Source organism: Fundulus heteroclitus, chromosome 17 (genome assembly GCF_011125445.2).
Source record: "Fundulus heteroclitus isolate FHET01 chromosome 17, MU-UCD_Fhet_4.1, whole genome shotgun sequence".
In the NCBI taxonomy this organism is placed as follows: Eukaryota; Metazoa; Chordata; class Actinopteri; order Cyprinodontiformes; family Fundulidae; genus Fundulus; species Fundulus heteroclitus.
In genome coordinates this window covers 21179622-21197498 of record NC_046377.1, presented here as the reverse complement: position 1 = coordinate 21197498, position 17877 = coordinate 21179622, and the positions used below count along the sequence as shown (strand labels likewise).

The following is a 17877-nucleotide window of genomic DNA, read 5'->3' as shown; positions in this document are numbered from 1 at the left end:
CGGGCTTGGGGACGTACCACAGGGAGGTTTCTATAGGAACATTCGGACTTGTTCGTGTGTACCTTTTAACAAAGTTCTTTAAGATATTGAAACAACATCACAGAAATACAAAGACCCTCAGCTCCTGTACCTCATTTAACAACCAAGACACATTTTACAGTCAAACATCCACATGGTGTTGGGTTTTCCAGCAACATGTGGCAGCAGTGTTCACCTGTGAGCTTCTGTACCTGCCTGACCCGACCTAGTGCTGGACGTAATCGGGTCATGAGCCGTTTCACCGCGTGGCCAAACTGTGAAACAGACTTTAAAAAGGGACAGATTCATAGTTTGTACCTAACAGAACCTCGCGGGCTTGTTTCCTTTTAACGGCCTGCTTCGTGCTGTCAGAAGGTCCTGATCTCTGACGGGCCGGGTCGACTGAAAAAGAAACTTTAGGCGGTACAACAAGTTTTTTTTTCACGCATTATGAGATCAGAATCCGGGAAACTGCGTCAAATTGCTTAAAAAAAAAAAATCAGAGTTGGGTCGCGTTTTAGTTGGTTTTGAAAATATCCTTTAGTCCGCTTAGAAACGGGTTTTTAGCAACTTTGTTTCTTCTACTAGAAAAGTTCTGGTGGACCAACCATAGAAACGCAGCTTTCACCTCCCTCCGGCCTTAAATCACAACCTTCAGCCTCAATGAGGTCCTTCTAAACGCCTAACATAAAATAAAACGTTTAGTTTCTGCGTTAACTCGGCGTTTTGTTGGCGTTTGTCGCCCCCTGCTGTTCATTCTAGCCCTGCACTGCAGCCTTTTAGCGCCACCTTCTGACAACACAGTTGCTTTAGTTCTCGACTTCAGCGAAGGAAACGGCTGACCCGTTCTGACACGGACGGGTCGGTGGATCCGACTCAGATGGTTTGACGACGAGATCCGGTTCTCGTTGGTTTGGTCCTTTCAAATAGACTTTCGCTCAAATTCTTTTAAGGCACTCGCTGGTGGCAGAGAGAAGGCAGAGAGAAGCAGGCGTTGTTCCCGTGTTTAATCTTTAAAATCGACGAAGGCGGAGTTTCTAACACGAAAGAACGAAAGCAACAAGTCGTTTGTCGGACGTTTCGAGCTTCACGGCCACCAAAGTTTCACATTTTTTTATACGTTCTCATACAAAGTACCACAAAAAGTTTTTAGACGCACTGACGTCCAGCAACACAAACATTCAGCTTAGAGCAAAACACGAGCGTTTGGCACCAAAGTGGCTTCTGCGACCGAGTTTCTGAGGAACGGCGCCATGATTTACGGTTCTTCACCTAATTCTTTGTTTTCTGGCTCCATAAACGTTTGTGGCATAAGAGCAAAATTACATTTTTCATTTTAGATGGACTGTGTGGAGCAGGTCGTCTGATCAGCAGGTAAATAGAACAGATTAACAACATAAACAAGACAAATAATCCAACCGTGTCTGACCCAAACGACCCAAGTTTCCTCAACTTGTGTCCAAATGAAAGCAGATTTCATGTTCAATACGATTCAATAGAACAGCACAAACTAGTGGGCGGAGCCTGGTCAGACCACTGCTGCTGCCCAATCAGAGCGGCTGTTTAATTTTGGGTGGGTGCAACTTCCGTTTAATGTCTGTGTTTAATGAATTTTCTGAAAAATAGTAAAAAATATACCAGCTTTGTTCAAAAACCAGCTCAGAGTATTTGACTCAGTGAGCTGCTGTGACTTTTAGCACAAAATATATAAAATGATCTACGTGGAGCCAAAAAATGAGGCGAAAAATGATTCTGATTAATTAAATAAGACAATGATTACTTATCAAAACAAAGAAACCCGACTGTTTGGTGCTCTAGGCTTACAAAAGTTGAAAGGTTTCTTAAATCTGCTTTAAATTCAAGATGCATATAAAATTCATTTCGGATCAGTACCGTACTTTATGGTTGGTTAAATTTAACTCCAATAGACTCAATAATTATCCTTTCTGGGAGCCAACAGCGCCACCTGTGGTGGGAAATCGCCAGTCCAACTGAAATATTTCCTTCTTTAAATACTTTTTGTTCATTTGGATCTGACTAACATATTTTTAAAAAATGTGGATCTAATTCAACATTCCACAGTTTTTCTCATAAATTTAACCATCGTATGTGGGAAGATCTTATTTAGCTGTTTTTACCCCCATCCATTTGTACCGTTTTACCATTTTTGGCACCAACTATACACTAAACCCCAATAAATCTGTTTTAATCAGGATATTTTCACAAAATGTCAGCCGTGGGTAATTTATCTGACTTAAACCATCGCTGTTTTTTTTTCCAAGGCTAATTAAAATCTTCTACAGTGATCAGATTATCTGAGTTTGGGAGCGTCGTTAAAACCAAGTCTGGTGAAACTTGTTGAACTCGAGGAAAGGAAACGGTACCGTGATCCAGACCCTGTCACATGATCAGGAAGTGGTTATATCGTAAAACCGACGGTGGATGCGACTCATGATGCAAACAAGGAAGCGTGAACATGAAAATAACACAACAGAGTCAGAGTGGAGGCGCAGAGCGCAGCCGGCTGGACGTGGAGAGCTGCAGGAATCAGATGATGCTTCTGGTGCCGATCCCTCGTTCCACCCGTGCTGCTGATCTCAGGTCAGATTATCTGGTTTCGCTCTTCAGGATTAAGGCGGATTATGTTGACCTCACAAATAAAATGTCTCTCCACAGTTGGTAGATTTCAGCAAAGTGGTCGGAGAAGCATCCTGGAGCAGCAGAACGTCCAAACTTACCGTTAAAAGGGCTCCGAGAACAAAAACATCCAATTACTTTAAACTGTCGCTGAATTTCAGAAAATAATTGTTGACTGATTGCAATCCTTAATTTTCTCTGTTTTTTTTTTGGGATGCTGAGTGGAAATTCGTCTTCCAGAGGAAAAAAATATCAGAGTTTCATATCAGAAGCTCCACTCAGCCGGTCTTCTGGCTCCACTAACTACTCTTTAGACATCTGGATGAGTCCGTGTCCTCAGCTCGCTGGAAGATGGATAAGCCCCGCCCCCTCTGTGATGTCAGAGGTCCGTGACTTTGTTCTCCAGGGCGGCAGCGACCTGTTGGAGGCGGAGCGTGAGCTGCCTGTTCTGGGCGGCCGGGTCCTCGTCCAGCGACTGGATGATCTGAGGAGCAGAAGAACATCTTTTAAACATTTCCCATCCAAGTTTGGACAAAACAATCATTCTGTGTGAAACAAAAGAATTAAAGCACTGCTTTGTAATTTAGGATCTTATTCGCAGGAAACTTTCTTTTTAAATCCTAAATATTAATGCTGCACTGTAACTGTGACCATAACTGCAATAATTAATGTGGAATAATCTATTTAATACACTGTACTACAACCCGTGCAATAATCCTGATGTAGTGACTTCTGCTGCTATCAACACCTGAACATAAGTCAGTACACATGTATGTATGTGTGTAGGCGTATATATATATATATATATATATATATATATATATATATATATATATATATATATATGAGAAGATTCACTGTATATAACTGAATGCACCTTCCCTACTCTGCACCTTCTTGTATGAGCCGATGTGACGAGTGAATTTCTCCATTGTGAGATCAATAAAGATTATCTTATCTTATTTGTATATTTGCATGAAAAATTAGATTTTGTTAAACAGAGATTTGGATGATAAATATAAATATTTGAAGTTGTTTTTTTCTGTTAGAATAATTTCACTATCAGCCAGAATCAAACAAAATGAGGTTATAAAAAGGATATTTGATACTGAAACCACCAGAGAAGTTGTCTGTTCACTTAATCTTATGAATGAAAAGTTTAGCGGAAGGAAAAACAAAGTTAGGAAGACTAACTTGCTAAAAATTAAACTTCAGGTTCTTATTGACTGTAAGCCATTATTAATAGAATAAAGGGGGGTTTCAGACATACTGTTAGTTTACTTTGGTCCAAATAAGTTAAGTTTGCTAAAGTGTAACTTTGTCTGGTGGTTCGGTTTCTTTTATCCCAGAGAAAACTCCAGAACCAGAACATTCAGTCTATCTATAGGTCAGATGGGTCCAGGATGGCAGAACCAAATCTAAATAGGCTGCGTTCTGAGTTAGAAAAATGGAGAAATTAATCCTATAATTAGACAGTTTCTCGACACAATTCAGGTTAAATTACTTGAAATATTTCACTCTGTGTAATGAAGCAATATAATTTAGAAGCTTCACTTGTTAATCTGCATTAATGAAATAATTGAACCTTTTAATTGAATTTATAAATTACTGAGACGATCCTATATTATGTTTATATCCATATAAATTTTATATTTGGAATGTTTTCATAGGAGCAAGTTGATTTATGTATGCAAAAAAGATTTATTAGATTTTATTCTGGGACTATTTCATTTTAAATGTACAGAGAAAGAGGAAAAAAAGGAAGAGAAAAAGATGAGACAACATGATAAAAGGGAGAAAAGGTGAAAAAATAGAGGAGAGGAAAAGGAGAGAGCAATATAACATCCCCAGACTCTGCTTCTACACCTGCAAAGAGAGATATAAAAAGAACAGCAGAACCAGCCGATTAAGTATAACAGGTACAAACAACCAATGCGTTGATACATGAATGAAGAATATACAGGATTATTTAATACAAACTTATAAAGTGACATCTGAAGATAATAATAGAGGTTTTCTGTATAGAAGTTAATCTGTGAGTGCACTTGTGTATGTAACGATTTTCCATATATCAGAGCAAGTTTTAAATCTGACTGATTCACAAAGTCTGGTGAAAATATAACACAATAAAACACTTAAAGCGGACAAGAATTTGTTTTAATTAACCCCTGGTTAAGATAATTAAACATAAAACTGATAGTCATAACCATTCTTAACTATTTGCAACAACAATTAGGAGTAAAAACGGGCCTGTGCTGCCCCCTAGAGGCCACAAACTACAGCTAACCCACAGTTTAACGATATAAGTCAGACAACCGACTCCAGGCATCCACAAGCCTTATTTTAATGTTCATCAGTCTCCAATAATGTCTTATTGGAGACTGATGATGCTAAAGCATCGATGTGCAAAGACATTTTAATCTGTAGAGTTTAATTTTTTGTTGTTGATGAAAGAGTTTTTCTCACCAGATCGAAGTACTTGCTGGCGTACTGGTAGAGCTGATGTAAGGCCACCTGGGTGTTCAGCTTGTCTGTGTGTTGCTACGGGGAGACCACAGAGACCAAAAGCACAATTATTAAGCAGGAAAAACAAAAACATTTAATAAAATGCTGTAAATCAAAGATACCACACTGCACTACGACAGGAAATTACTTCATGCATTTCATTAATAAACATTTGCAGGTGAAATGTTGGATTTTACTACATTTTTCAGCGAGTTTCTGCTGCTGCAACATGATTGTAAGAGTTGTTAAACTAAATTTTACCAGCAGAGGGCGCGCTTACTGCAGATATGAAGCGGTTGAGCGGCTCTTCTTCCTACACCCTGAACTGTGGCCATCCTACTCCACACATGATCGTAGTTCTTAGAAAAGTATTCACACCCCTTACTTCCAGACAAAAGTATGACATTCAGATATACTTGGGGAAAATAAATAAATATAAATATATATGTATATATATGTGTGTAGGTATGTACCACCCTTTCTTCTGATGCACCTAAATAAAATCCAGTGAACCCAATTGTATTGAGAAATAACCTAATTAGTAAAAAGAGTTCGTCTGGGAGTGAATTGGTCCCATTTAGTGTAGCCAGAGCTGCTCTGTGGGACAGGGAAGCAGGTCAGAGTTGGTGTGAAGAAAGATTGATGGAGCTAAATCCACGACTGAAACCCTGTTAGAGGCTGCAGGAGACCTGAGACTGGGCTGGAGGTTCCCCTTCCAGCAGGAGAACCAGCCTGAACAGCCAGAGATATTATGGGATCAGATAAAAGCACATTCAGGGTTTAGAATGGCCTAGTCAAAGCCCGGCCAGAAATCTAACTGAGAATCTGTGTCAGGACTTGAAAATCGACGATAACTGATGCTCTCCATCCAATCTCCCTGATCTTAAGGTCTTAAGCAAACAAGAACTGAAGCAGAGGATCCACGTGTCGCTGCGCGTTGAAGACAACGACGTGTTTAACGGCTGATCCTGTTTACAGACAGACGGACGCAGAGAGCGGTTCCTACCCGGGAGACCTCAGCGAGGTGCGTGTTCATGTCCTGGTCGCTGACTGGAACCATCTGTCTGATGCCTCTGTAGTAACTGTGGGAAACAAAACACACCACGTCTCTGTCAGGCAAACACCAGCGAAACGAGTCAAACAGCAGCTGAGACGGAGGCAGAAAACAAATAAAAATAAAATCCTAATTTTCCCAACGTGTGGCTGAACACACGGTTCTGTAAACTCACTCGTCCACCATCTTCTTATACGTGGAAATCTCTTTTGCATAGAGCAGCTTGTTGCTGGGAGACTCCTGCAGACAGAGAGCGGGAGAAGGAAAGAAAGACATGAAACCGCTTCTTATGATTTATGAGAGGAAATTTATGGAGGAGGATAAACTATCAGAGGTCTGCCATGTTCTCACAGGTCAGGGCTTATTGTCTGCTGCAGTTAAAAAAAAAATAAAAAAATAAAAACACCTGCATGTTTCTACGGTGGAGCATCTGAACAACACTTTTCATCTAAAGTTAGACGCCTTTGTTCAGTAATCAAGCAAAAGGCCACATTTTATTCCATTTTATGCTTCCGTTTGCGTTTATTTGATCTTTGTCTAAGTATGTAAGTGTGCTACGCTAATTTAGGGACGCTAAAAAAAAATAAAGGTGAAGCGTTTTTAGAATGTCAATGTTTTAATTTAATTTGAAGTACAAAAAAAAACTTAAATTAATCCACTCCCTCTGGCGTCCCTCAGGGGTGAATAATTGGCCTCCTTATGTCTTCAAATTCGCACACTACATCGATTCAAGGTTGAAGAATAAAAAAAACTTCTATTATTCCAAACATGACATGTTTACCGAGGGGCTGTCTTTGGATTTTCGTTGCTTTTCCACTCACTTTCACTCCACTACGACTGTGAGACTATTTTTTGATCTGTTAAGATACTGAACTGTGACTCGTGAATCTTTCAAGCTTTAAAGAGCTTCTCAACTCAGAGTATAAACCAGTGTTGTGTCGACAGGAAACAACTAAATTTGTCGGTAAATTGGATGTTTACGCATGTTTTTAACCTGCAACCCATCACAAAGACACAGTTTGTTTACATTTCTTAGAGCACAGGTGTCAAACTCAAGGCCCGCGGGCTGAATCCGGCCCGTCAAGGTAAATTATCCGGCCCTTAAGAGCCAATAAAAAAAGGCATATCATGTCATAAAGTAGACAGGGTGCTTGCTCTTTTTCCAAATTAAAATTCCAGACTTTTTCCAGACTTTTTTAAAACTGATATTTTTTTCCCCCAAGACCTTAACTTTATGTACTTGTATACTTGTGTGCCTACTGCCTACTTCATTGGTTGAGATTGTACAAACTGTTTATTAGAAATGTTAATTTTTATAGGCTAGTATTCAATGAACAAATGCATTATTCACAGTAAATTATGCTTTTACTGATGAAAACGTTTCAAAACATGAAAATCACAAGTACATGAATTTCACATCAAACAAGTGTTTGATTCCATTAGGCTAATACAGTACGTGACCAGTTAGTAAAATTATAGTTTTATAGCCTACCTTCCTATTTCTCATTTCACAATGCCTTTGAGCATACTGTAAAATTCTACCATACATTTTTTCCCCATACTTTATTAAGACTTTCACACAAAATTCAAGACTTTTCAAGGTCTGGAAAACAGTGTTTCAAAATTCCATACTTATTAAGACTTTCAAGACTTGCGCAAGCACCCTGAGTAGAGGTATATATCCTTTTAAAGTGTATAAAGTGGCTAAAACTGTTCCTCCTGTAAGTGTAACTCACCCCATTATCAACTTTTCTTGCAGATAAACTGTATAAACTGGGCCTAAGGTTGCTATTTCTATGTTACTGTGCATTTTTTATACTTCTATGTGAACTGGAATGAAATTATGAAATGAAAAGTATCGTCTATACACGTGCAACCGGACCTTTTAATGACTTCATGACGTCAAAGTGGCCCTAGATAGAAAGGAGTTTGACACCCCAGTCTTAGAGGAATCTATCAGAGATAAAAAAGGCAACAGTTTAGCTCTAAGGAGAAGATTTCCACAGAGCAGTTATTTATGAATCTGAGCAGAAGTGTTCATCGTTAACTCCATGCTGTGTTTTTTTTTTTGGCTCTTGTGGAAACGCCTCGTTGGAGCTGAAACCTTTTGGCCGCTGGTGTGAACTGACTCTGCTGAGTTTGTGCTCCGTCTTGGTGCAGGCGTCCATGAAGGTCTGGCCGATGACGTGCAGCGACGCGTCCACCACCTCCGTCAGGTGGACGTCCAGGATAAAGTGCGGGTTTCTCAGGATGTTCACCCAAAACCGCATAGGCAGGCTGCAGGCGCAGAAAGAACAGGGAGAATGCATTAAGTAATGCTACTTATCTACATTTCGGAAGTCTCTAAACATTTGTTTGTGTGCCTCCTTTCAAAGACACATTTGGTCTTTTGCAGCCTCTTGCAGTTTTCCATCTAAAGACAATTACAAAGTGGACCTTCTAGAACCTGGAGAACATTTCCAGGATTAAAGGACTGATGTCTCAGCAGGATCTGTAAAAACTAATCCATGTTTATCTTTAGTAGAACTGATCACTGCAACGGTGTTTTCACAGGTCTGCCTAAAAAGTGGATCAGAACCCTGCAGCTGATCCAGAACCTGCTGCCCGCGTTCTCACTAAGACTAAGAACGTAGAGAACATGGACCCGGTTCTGATGTCCTCACTAAGACTAAGAACGTAGAGAACATGGACCCGTTTCTGAAGTCCTTCCACTAAGACTAAGAACGTAGAGAACATGGACCCGGTTCTGAAGTCCTCTCTAAGACTAAGAACGTAGAGAACACGGACCCGGTTCTGAAGTCCTCACTAAGACTAAGAACGTAGAGAACACGGACCCGGTTCTGAAGTCCTCACTAAGACTAAGAACGTAGAGAACACGGACCCGGTTCTGAAGTCCTCACTAAGACTAAGAACGTAGAGAACACGGACCCGGTTCTGAAGTCCTCACTAAGACTAAGAACGTAGAGAACATGGACCCGGTTCTGAAGTCCTCACTAAGACTAAGAACGTAGAGAACACGGACCCGGTTCTGAAGTCCTCACTAAGACTAAGAACGTAGAGAACACGGACCCGGTTCTGAAGTCCTCACTAAGACTAAGAACGTAGAGAACATGGACCCGGTTCTGAAGTCCTTCCACTAAGACTAAGAACGTAGAGAACATGGACCCGGTTCTGAAGTCCTTCCACTAAGACTAAGAACGTAGAGAACACGGACCCGGTTCTGAAGTCCTTCCACTAAGACTAAGAACGTAGAGAACATGGACCCGGTTCTGAAGTCCTTCCACTAAGACTAAGAACGTAGAGAACATGGACCCGGTTCTGAAGTCCTCACTAAGACTAAGAACGTAGAGAACATGGACCCGGTTCTGAAGTCCTCACTAAGACTAAGAACGTAGAGAACACGGACCCGGTTCTGAAGTCCTCACTAAGACTAAGAACGTAGAGAACACGGACCCGGTTCTGAAGTCCTCACTAAGACTAAGAACGTAGAGAACACGGACCCGGTTCTGAAGTCCTCACTAAGACTAAGAACGTAGAGAACACGGACCCGGTTCTGAAGTCCTCACTAAGACTAAGAACGTAGAGAACATGGACCCGGTTCTGAAGTCCTCACTAAGACTAAGAACGTAGAGAACACGGACCCGGTTCTGAAGTCCTCACTAAGACTAAGAACGTAGAGAACATGGACCCGGTTCTGAAGTCCTCACTAAGACTAAGAACGTAGAGAACATGGACCCGGTTCTGAAGTCCTTCCACTAAGACTAGGAACGTAGAGAACATGGACCCGGTTCTGAAGTCCTCACTAAGACTAAGAACGTAGAGAACACGGACCCGGTTCTGAAGTCCTCACTAAGACTAAGAACGTAGAGAACATGGACCCGGTTCTGAAGTCCTTCCACTAAGACTAAGAACGTAGAGAACATGGACCCGGTTCTGAAGTCCTCACTAAGACTAAGAACGTAGAGAACATGGACCCGGTTCTGAAGTCCTCACTGAGACTAAGAACGTATAGAACATGGACCCGGTTCTAAAGTCCTTCCATGGCTCCCTGGATCTCAGAGAATAGACTTTAAAATCCTTCTGTTAGTCTATAAATCCCTGAATTAGCACCTAAATCCATCACAGACTTGTTATCAGGGCATCAACCCTCCAGACCACTCAGGTCTTCTGGCTCCAGCCTGCTCTGCAGAACCAGAACCAGAACCAGACATGGAGAAGCAGCATTTAGTTCCTATGATCCACTGATCTGGAACAAACCCAGAAAACTGTAAAAGCGCTGAAAGCCTGAGTTCCTTTAAATCAAGATTAAAAACATTTGTTTAGGATTACCTTTGACTGTTCTAGTTAAACTGTTTTACTGAAACATCATTAGTTTAACTTTGTAGTCCAACTGTTTTTAATGTTTGCTTTTAGTTTCTATTCTCTCATGTTCTATTTTCTATCTACATTTTATTCCTACTTGCTTTTGTTCTGTTTTATTTTCCTACATTTTAATCATGTAAAGCGCTTTGCATTGTCTTTGTACTGAAATGTGCTTTACAAATAAACTTGCCTTGCCTATTTCATATCCCCTTAGTTATTTGGTTTATAAAAAAAAAAAAAAAAAACCTTCTTAGGGTTCCTACAGATCTAAACTTAATTCATTCCCAGAGCAACACGGCTCAGTCCTTTAAGCTTGTTTCTAACTAATGAATAAAAATGTTCACACTGGACAGAAGGATGAACTGATGATTCGATGGACGGCTCTCCAGACTCCAGATTCAGGTGAAGGTTACGGTTAGTTTGTGTGTAAGGCAGAGCGCTTTGTTGCTACCCGTTTAGAAATTCAGATATAGTCAGATATGTCCAGCTGATGAGTGACGGGATCAGATCTGAGTCAGTTTGACAGCCATCCCTCCGTCATTTAACCGTCCGATAACAGGCTGCCAATTAAATGATGCTTTCATGTGGTGGAGGACGTAATTACACCCCAGCTGAGCCGACGAGATACGAAACACGCACGCAGGGACCTGTGGGGCCGGATAATTATTTCTGTTTGGCTCTCCGGCTGCAGGTCAGAGCATCCTGGTGAAAATCAGGAAGTTTCAACCTGAGGTGACGCCTGTCTGCTCAGGTCCGACCAACTGAACCGTTTTGGAGGGAAAAGCCCCAAAAATGCTTTATACAGATATTTTTCACTATTTTACAGGAACAAAAAACTTAAAATTTAATGTATAATCAATGTCATTTTGACTCTAATTTAAAAAAGAAGAGCGGATATGATATGATATGGTATGTGAAGCACTACACATCAACAGGTCTGGTTTTAGGGGTCTATAATGAGAAATAAAATAAAATACCTCCTACTAAGTGTTTGTAGCTGTAGTGGAATCTACCCAAAGCACAAAAAGCTGATTACGTCGGTGACGGCAGGACAGAGTTGTTGTGTTTCTGGGAGGCATAAAGCATCTAATGTTTGTTCAAAGAGACCGGCGGACTCACATCCTCCTCCCTGTCTCAACGTAAACTTTGGTCCCGCCTTAAGCCAATTCTAATTTAATTTAAACCCATTCACCAACCAGCCTGGGTCACACTGCAAAAACGGATTTAAAAATAAGTAAAATGTTCTTAAATTTGTGTTTGTGTCCTAGATTTGAGCAGGTAAATAAGATGATCTGCCAATGAGATGAGTATTTCTACCCCTAAAATAAGATAATTAGACATCCTGCACTTGAAATAAGATGATGGAGATGAATTGTTCCTATTTTAAGTGCAAAAATCTCATTCCATTGGCAAATTGTCTTATTTACTTGCTCAAATCAAGGAAAAAGACACGGATCTCAAGAAACTTTCACTTTTAGTTCCCTTTTTGGAGTGTGGCTTTATGTGAAGCTAAAATGCCAATAAAGTGACTAAATCTGTGAAAAATTAGCTGCCCAACACCATTAGATAAAAAAGTAGTCCCCTGCAGTTCAATTAGACTATTAAAATACACAAATTTTAAGAACATTTTACTTATTTTTAGCTCTCAAAACTCAGCAGCAAAACAAGATTAAACCGCTGACAATAAACTATAATGAATAAATAATGAAAATATTTAGCATTAGCTTTTCTGAAACCAATCATTAGCAGCCTCGTATTTAATAAACGACTCATTTTGCTTATACCTCAGGCCGGCTTTGCTCACGTGCAATTCCTTTAGCCTTTTCCTGACCTAAGAAGACCAACACACACCTGCCTGCAGACAAATGGGAAGTTCTCCTGTCTTTCCCATTTTGAAGAGATATGGACCACAAATAAAATAACTTTTGGATTTTGTCTAAACTTTCAGCGTGAGATTATGGTGCAGTAATAAAAGAGGAATTCATCCTGCCGCACATTTAACTTAAATGTCAGAACCCCCTCCTGGTTTCAATAATAATGATCAATTACAGCTTAGCTTAACGAGTCGGATCTAATTAACTAATTTCCACATAAAAATAGTCACTGTGACATTTTCCAGTAAAACCAGCAGCAGCTGCAAAATGACAATAAAAAATTGGATCTGCAGTTTTGTTGCTGCTCCTCCATCCAACGCCGGTGTCTGTATTAAAACAGAAGCAGGTGAAACGTAAACGTGTGATTAGAATAAACCCATTGGTGTCTGTATGAATGTAATAACAGCTGATTTATTATCCTCGGCGTGACAGAGTGGAAACTTCCCCGACAACTGATGAAGATTGCCTTCATGTGCAGGAGGTATTCAGCCGAGAAGCTCTGGTGGCGCCTGCTGTGAATTGTTAGATCTAAGCAATTATTACATTTGTTGTTTTTTTCACAAAAATCTATTTTAATTAGCAAAGAAACTGAGCGCAAAATGAAAAATAAGATTTTTAAATGTTGCATCGTGTTGGTTTTAGTTAAAGAAGCTGTGACCGTGTCAGTTCATATCAGCGCGGACCGTTTTCACTTGATATGTTTCAGTTTAAATATTAGCTTTTGTTCATTAATTTAATTTGGCGATTACAGAACCTGGTAGCAGAAACGTGCCAAAGGGCGCATAAAGTGTTGAATGTGAAGCAGAAGAACCTCTGAACGTCTCCTGAGGCCCGTGGAGGTCCACTAAGATCTACATCGGCATTTAAAGCAGGAAAACCTGCTGCTCTGAAGCGAGAGCGATGCACTGAGCTATATAATACACTGGAGTGCTGATTTTGCCGAAAAACTGAAGTCACTGGCCGCCATCTTGCTACTCCCTACTCTCACAGAATCCTATAGGATTTGGTTGCAACAACAAGCAGTTTTCTGGCTGTGTGAAAACGTTTCACAGGTAATTCTACAGTCAGTGGATGTACTAACACTATCAACTACTAGGAAATTAGGTGCAGAAATATTTTACATGTTATTGATATTAAATATATATATACACACACACATAATATAATACTATTATATATGATAATAGACATAACACACACATATAGGTGTAATGTGTGTTGTGGTAGTGTATTATTATATATTAAGTATATACTATATATATAATATAATATATATTATATACGTATATATATATAATACCACACAACACACACACATATATGTGTATATATGTGTGTGTGTGTATGTGTGTATGGATATATATGTTATAGATATATATTATATATATAATAGTAATATATATACACACACACACACACACACACATATATATATATATACACACACACATATTAAATATATATATATACACACACACACACATATATATATACACACACACATATTAAATATATATATACACACACATATATATATATATATATATGTGTGGGTTGTGTAAATGTGTGTATGTCTCGTATAGATATATCATACTATATATTATATCATATCGTATATATATATATATATATACATACATACACACACACACACACACACACACACACACACATATATATACACACGTATACATATATGTAAATATATGTTTTTGTATATTGTTATTTATAGATTTATAAATGTTATATATTTATATTTAAATAAATAAAATGCAAAATATTTCAGCACATGACTTTCTCATTACTTGATAGTTTTAGAACATTACATAAAAGTATATGGCATTTGACATTTTAAAAGTCTTAAGCCCCCCCTGAACATGAGAAAATCCTCGTTATTCGATGCTGTAGCGCACATATTCCTTAGTTACTGGGGGGGAAATAGGGAGGACCAATATGGCGGCTGGTGGCTTCAAAACGACTCGTTCAAACAGACAGCGATTAGCACTCCAGTGTATAATATAGCTCAGTGAAAGGAACGCTGTAACCATCTATTGTTTATCCTGATAGCTGGGGAATGCTGCAGCTGCATAGATGCCAGATGTCGCCTCTCTGCAGAGACGCACACAGTCTGGGACTGCAGGGGTTAACGGCGCTCATCTGGACTCGGACAGCTATTAAACGATCTGGTCCAGGACCAGCGTGTAATTGGCTCTAATCCTGCAGAGACCATGAGCGTATGAGTAAATAAGGGCGATGACGGCTGTATTTATCAACTATCGACTGCCGGTCTGCTGGGATCGCTCAGGAAAAACGCGCTTTAATAAATCACACGGGGAACCCCACCATGATGTTTTTGTTAAATCAAGCCGGCTGACCTTAGGGCGGTAGTGGAGTATTATGCTTTCTGCACGGGGGAGTCTGACATAGCTATTACAGTCAGGAAACAAAAAGAAGCAAAGCAAATGGAACGTGTTTGAATAATGCAGAAAAAACACTTAATCCTGGGTTGATTTCTACTTTTTAGTTGCCTAGACAGCCTGGATGTGGCTCAGTGTCGTCACCCAGGAAGAAAAGATCGTAACCCTTTAGCTCCAAATGCATATATTTTTTTCTCAGACCTCTACCTCTTCAACAAATTCTGTATTAAACATACAATTTACAACACACAAATGAATATATCTTACGCACCCCATTCAAAAAGGCAGAAAACATGAGAAAAATGTATTTTGTGGTCTAACGGATCAATTACTATGCGAAGAAATGTTGAAAGCTTGACGTTTTATTTTTTCAAAGCAACCAAAAAGACCTTTTTTAAAAATGTGAAGTTTCTTCACAATCACCTGTATCAGGCTTTAAAGGACTTGTGATAATAAATTTGCAGCTAATAGTGAAGCTGTTCATTAGCTGCAGGATCAGGTATAGTTAGGGAGCTTAACTAGCAGCGATCGACTTAAACTTATTAATTGTTCCTCTAAATCACACGTGTCAAACTCGAGGCCCGGGGGCCGAATCTGGCCCGTCAAGGTGATTTCTCCGGCCCTCAAGAGCCAAAAAAGGCATATCATGTCATAAAGTAGAGGCATACACTGCAAAAATAGACCAAAAAATAAAAAAAATTTCCTTGATTTGAGCAGATAAATAGGACTATTTGCCAATGGAATAAGATTTTTGCACTTAAAATAGGAACAACTCATCTCCATTACCTTATTTCAAGTGCAGTATTTCTAATTATCTTATTTTAGGGGTAAAAATACTCATTCCATTGGCAAATAATCTTATTTACCTGCTCAAATCAAGGGCAAATACATTAATTTCAAGAAAATTTTACTTATTTTTAGTTCTCTTTTTGCAGTGTATATCCTTCTAAAGTGTATAAAGTGGCTAAAACTGTGCCTCCTGTAGCGAATGTTATTTTTTTTTTAAATTTTGTAGTAACACAACACATTAAAACATCCCAGAAATGTCCAAAAAGAGTAAAAATTATGCAGAATGATGAGTTTAAAGTGTAATTCAACCCAATATCAATTTTATTTTGAAGATAAACTGTATAAATTGGGCCTAAGGGTGCTACTTTTATGTTGCTGTGCATTTTTTAAATATTTTTATATGAAGTGAAATTCTGAAATCAAAAGTATCATCTATACAGGTGTAACCGGCCCTTTTAATTAATTCATGAAGCCAACGTGGCCAAATATAGAAATTAGTTTGACAGCCTGGCTCTACACTGCAAAAACAGAACTAAAAATAAGTAATATTTTCTTTAAATGAGTGTATTTGTCCTTTATTTGAGCAGGTAAATAAGATGATTTGCCAATAGAATAAGATTTTTCCACTTAAAATTGGAACAATTCATCTTGATCATCTTATTTCAAGTGCAGGATCTCTAATTATCTTATTTTAGGGGAAAAAATACTCATTCCATTGGCAGATAATCTTATTTACTGGCTCAAATCAAGGACGAATAGACTAACTTTAAGAACATTTTACTTGTTTTTAGATCCGTTTTTGTAGTGTAAGTAGTGGAGATGAGGCCTGCACTGCAAAAACTGAACTAAAAACAAGTAAAATGTTCTTAAAATGTGTGTATTTGTCCATGATTTGTGCAGGTAAATAAGATTATCTGCCAATAGAATAAGATTTTTGCACTTAAAATAGGAACAATTCATCTCCATCACCTTATTTCAAGTGCAGGATATCTAATTATCTTATTTTAGGGGTCAAAATACTCATTCCATTGGCAGATAATCTTATTTACCTGCTCAAATCTAGGACAAAAACACAAATTTTAAGAACATTTTACTTATTTTTAGATCCGTTTTTGCAGTGTGGGAGCATGGAGCCTGGGCTGCTGTGTACCTGTTGGTCTTCCAGATGTGCAGCGTCTCCTCGTCCACGTTGTCGTGTCTCTCCGCCTGTTCGTCCAAGAAGTCAAAGAAGTATTTGACGGCGGGAGGGACGGTGGAGCTCGTGCACAGGACGCTGCGGAAGAAATCGTCCACAAACTGCTGCAAAGTGCCCTGTAAAAAAAACAAAAAAAAAAGAAAAACAACCCAACGTGAAGTCTAAAAAAACGTGTAAACAGAGGCTTTGGATCAGGCGAACCGGTTTGGATGAGCGGACCTTGACAGAGAGCAGCCGGGTCAGGTAGATCTCTGTGATGGCTTTGGTCGTGGCCTTGGCCTTCAGGCTGCCCCTCTTCGACTTCACCTCGTCCAGCTCGTCCGTCGGCCTCACCAGGTGGAAGGTGTTGTCCTCCTCCAGGAGCGCGTTTTCTGCAGGCGGCATGACAGAGACGCCATCAGAGCGATCCGTAACCACACTTTTATCTAAACCATCCTCACAGCTTCAAACCAAACTGTGAAAGTGACTAAAAAAAAGGAACTTTATAGATGTTATAATTCAAGACTGATGGTTTATCTGCAGCTTGGTTTGTTTCGGTCCTCAGAAAACGTCAAACAATGTGCACTGCAAAAAGGGAACTAGAAGTAAGTAAAATCTTCTTGAAATTTGTGTATTTTTACTTGATTTGAGGAGCTAAATAAGATTATTTGCCAATGGAATGAGTATTTTTACCCCTAAAATAATATAATTAGACATACTGCACTTGAAATAAGATGGAGATGAATTGTTCCTATTTTAAGTGCAAAAATCTTATTCTATTGGCAGATCATCTTATTTACCTGCTCAAATCACTTTACTTATTTTTAGTTCCGTTTTTGCAGTGTGACTGTTAAATCATTGCTGCCATGTTAGCTCAGATGCTTCATGTGAAATTCTTTCTTTATGAATGTTTTTCAGCACTTTGTGTCTCCATTACAGCTACAGTTCTGTTTTTTTTTTCTGTTTTTAATCACTTGTCACCTTTACCACCTTCTACTATTTACTACTATTCTACTATTATAATAAGATTATTTGCCAATGGAATGA

The 17877-nt window shown here is 39.1% G+C and overlaps 1 protein-coding gene across 3 annotated transcripts in view; it reads right to left on the bottom strand.

Annotated features, from left to right (window-relative positions):
• Positions 1 to 1584: 1584 nt before the first annotated feature.
• Positions 1585 to 17877, bottom strand: part of LOC105937131 (plexin-B2) — a 239638-nt gene continuing 223345 nt past the window's right edge. For all 3 annotated transcript variants that reach the window (XM_021324427.2, XM_012878283.3, XM_021324428.2), the window contains 7 exons: positions 17071 to 17222; positions 16807 to 16967; positions 8344 to 8491; positions 6390 to 6454; positions 6167 to 6242; positions 5122 to 5196; positions 1585 to 3139 (listed from right to left, as the gene is read on the bottom strand). In XM_021324427.2, coding sequence (XP_021180102.2) covers positions 3035 to 3139; positions 5122 to 5196; positions 6167 to 6242; positions 6390 to 6454; positions 8344 to 8491; positions 16807 to 16967; positions 17071 to 17222 — 782 coding nt within the window. In that variant the 3' untranslated portion in view covers positions 1585 to 3034. The remainder of the gene's footprint in view (positions 3140 to 5121; positions 5197 to 6166; positions 6243 to 6389; positions 6455 to 8343; positions 8492 to 16806; positions 16968 to 17070; positions 17223 to 17877) is intronic.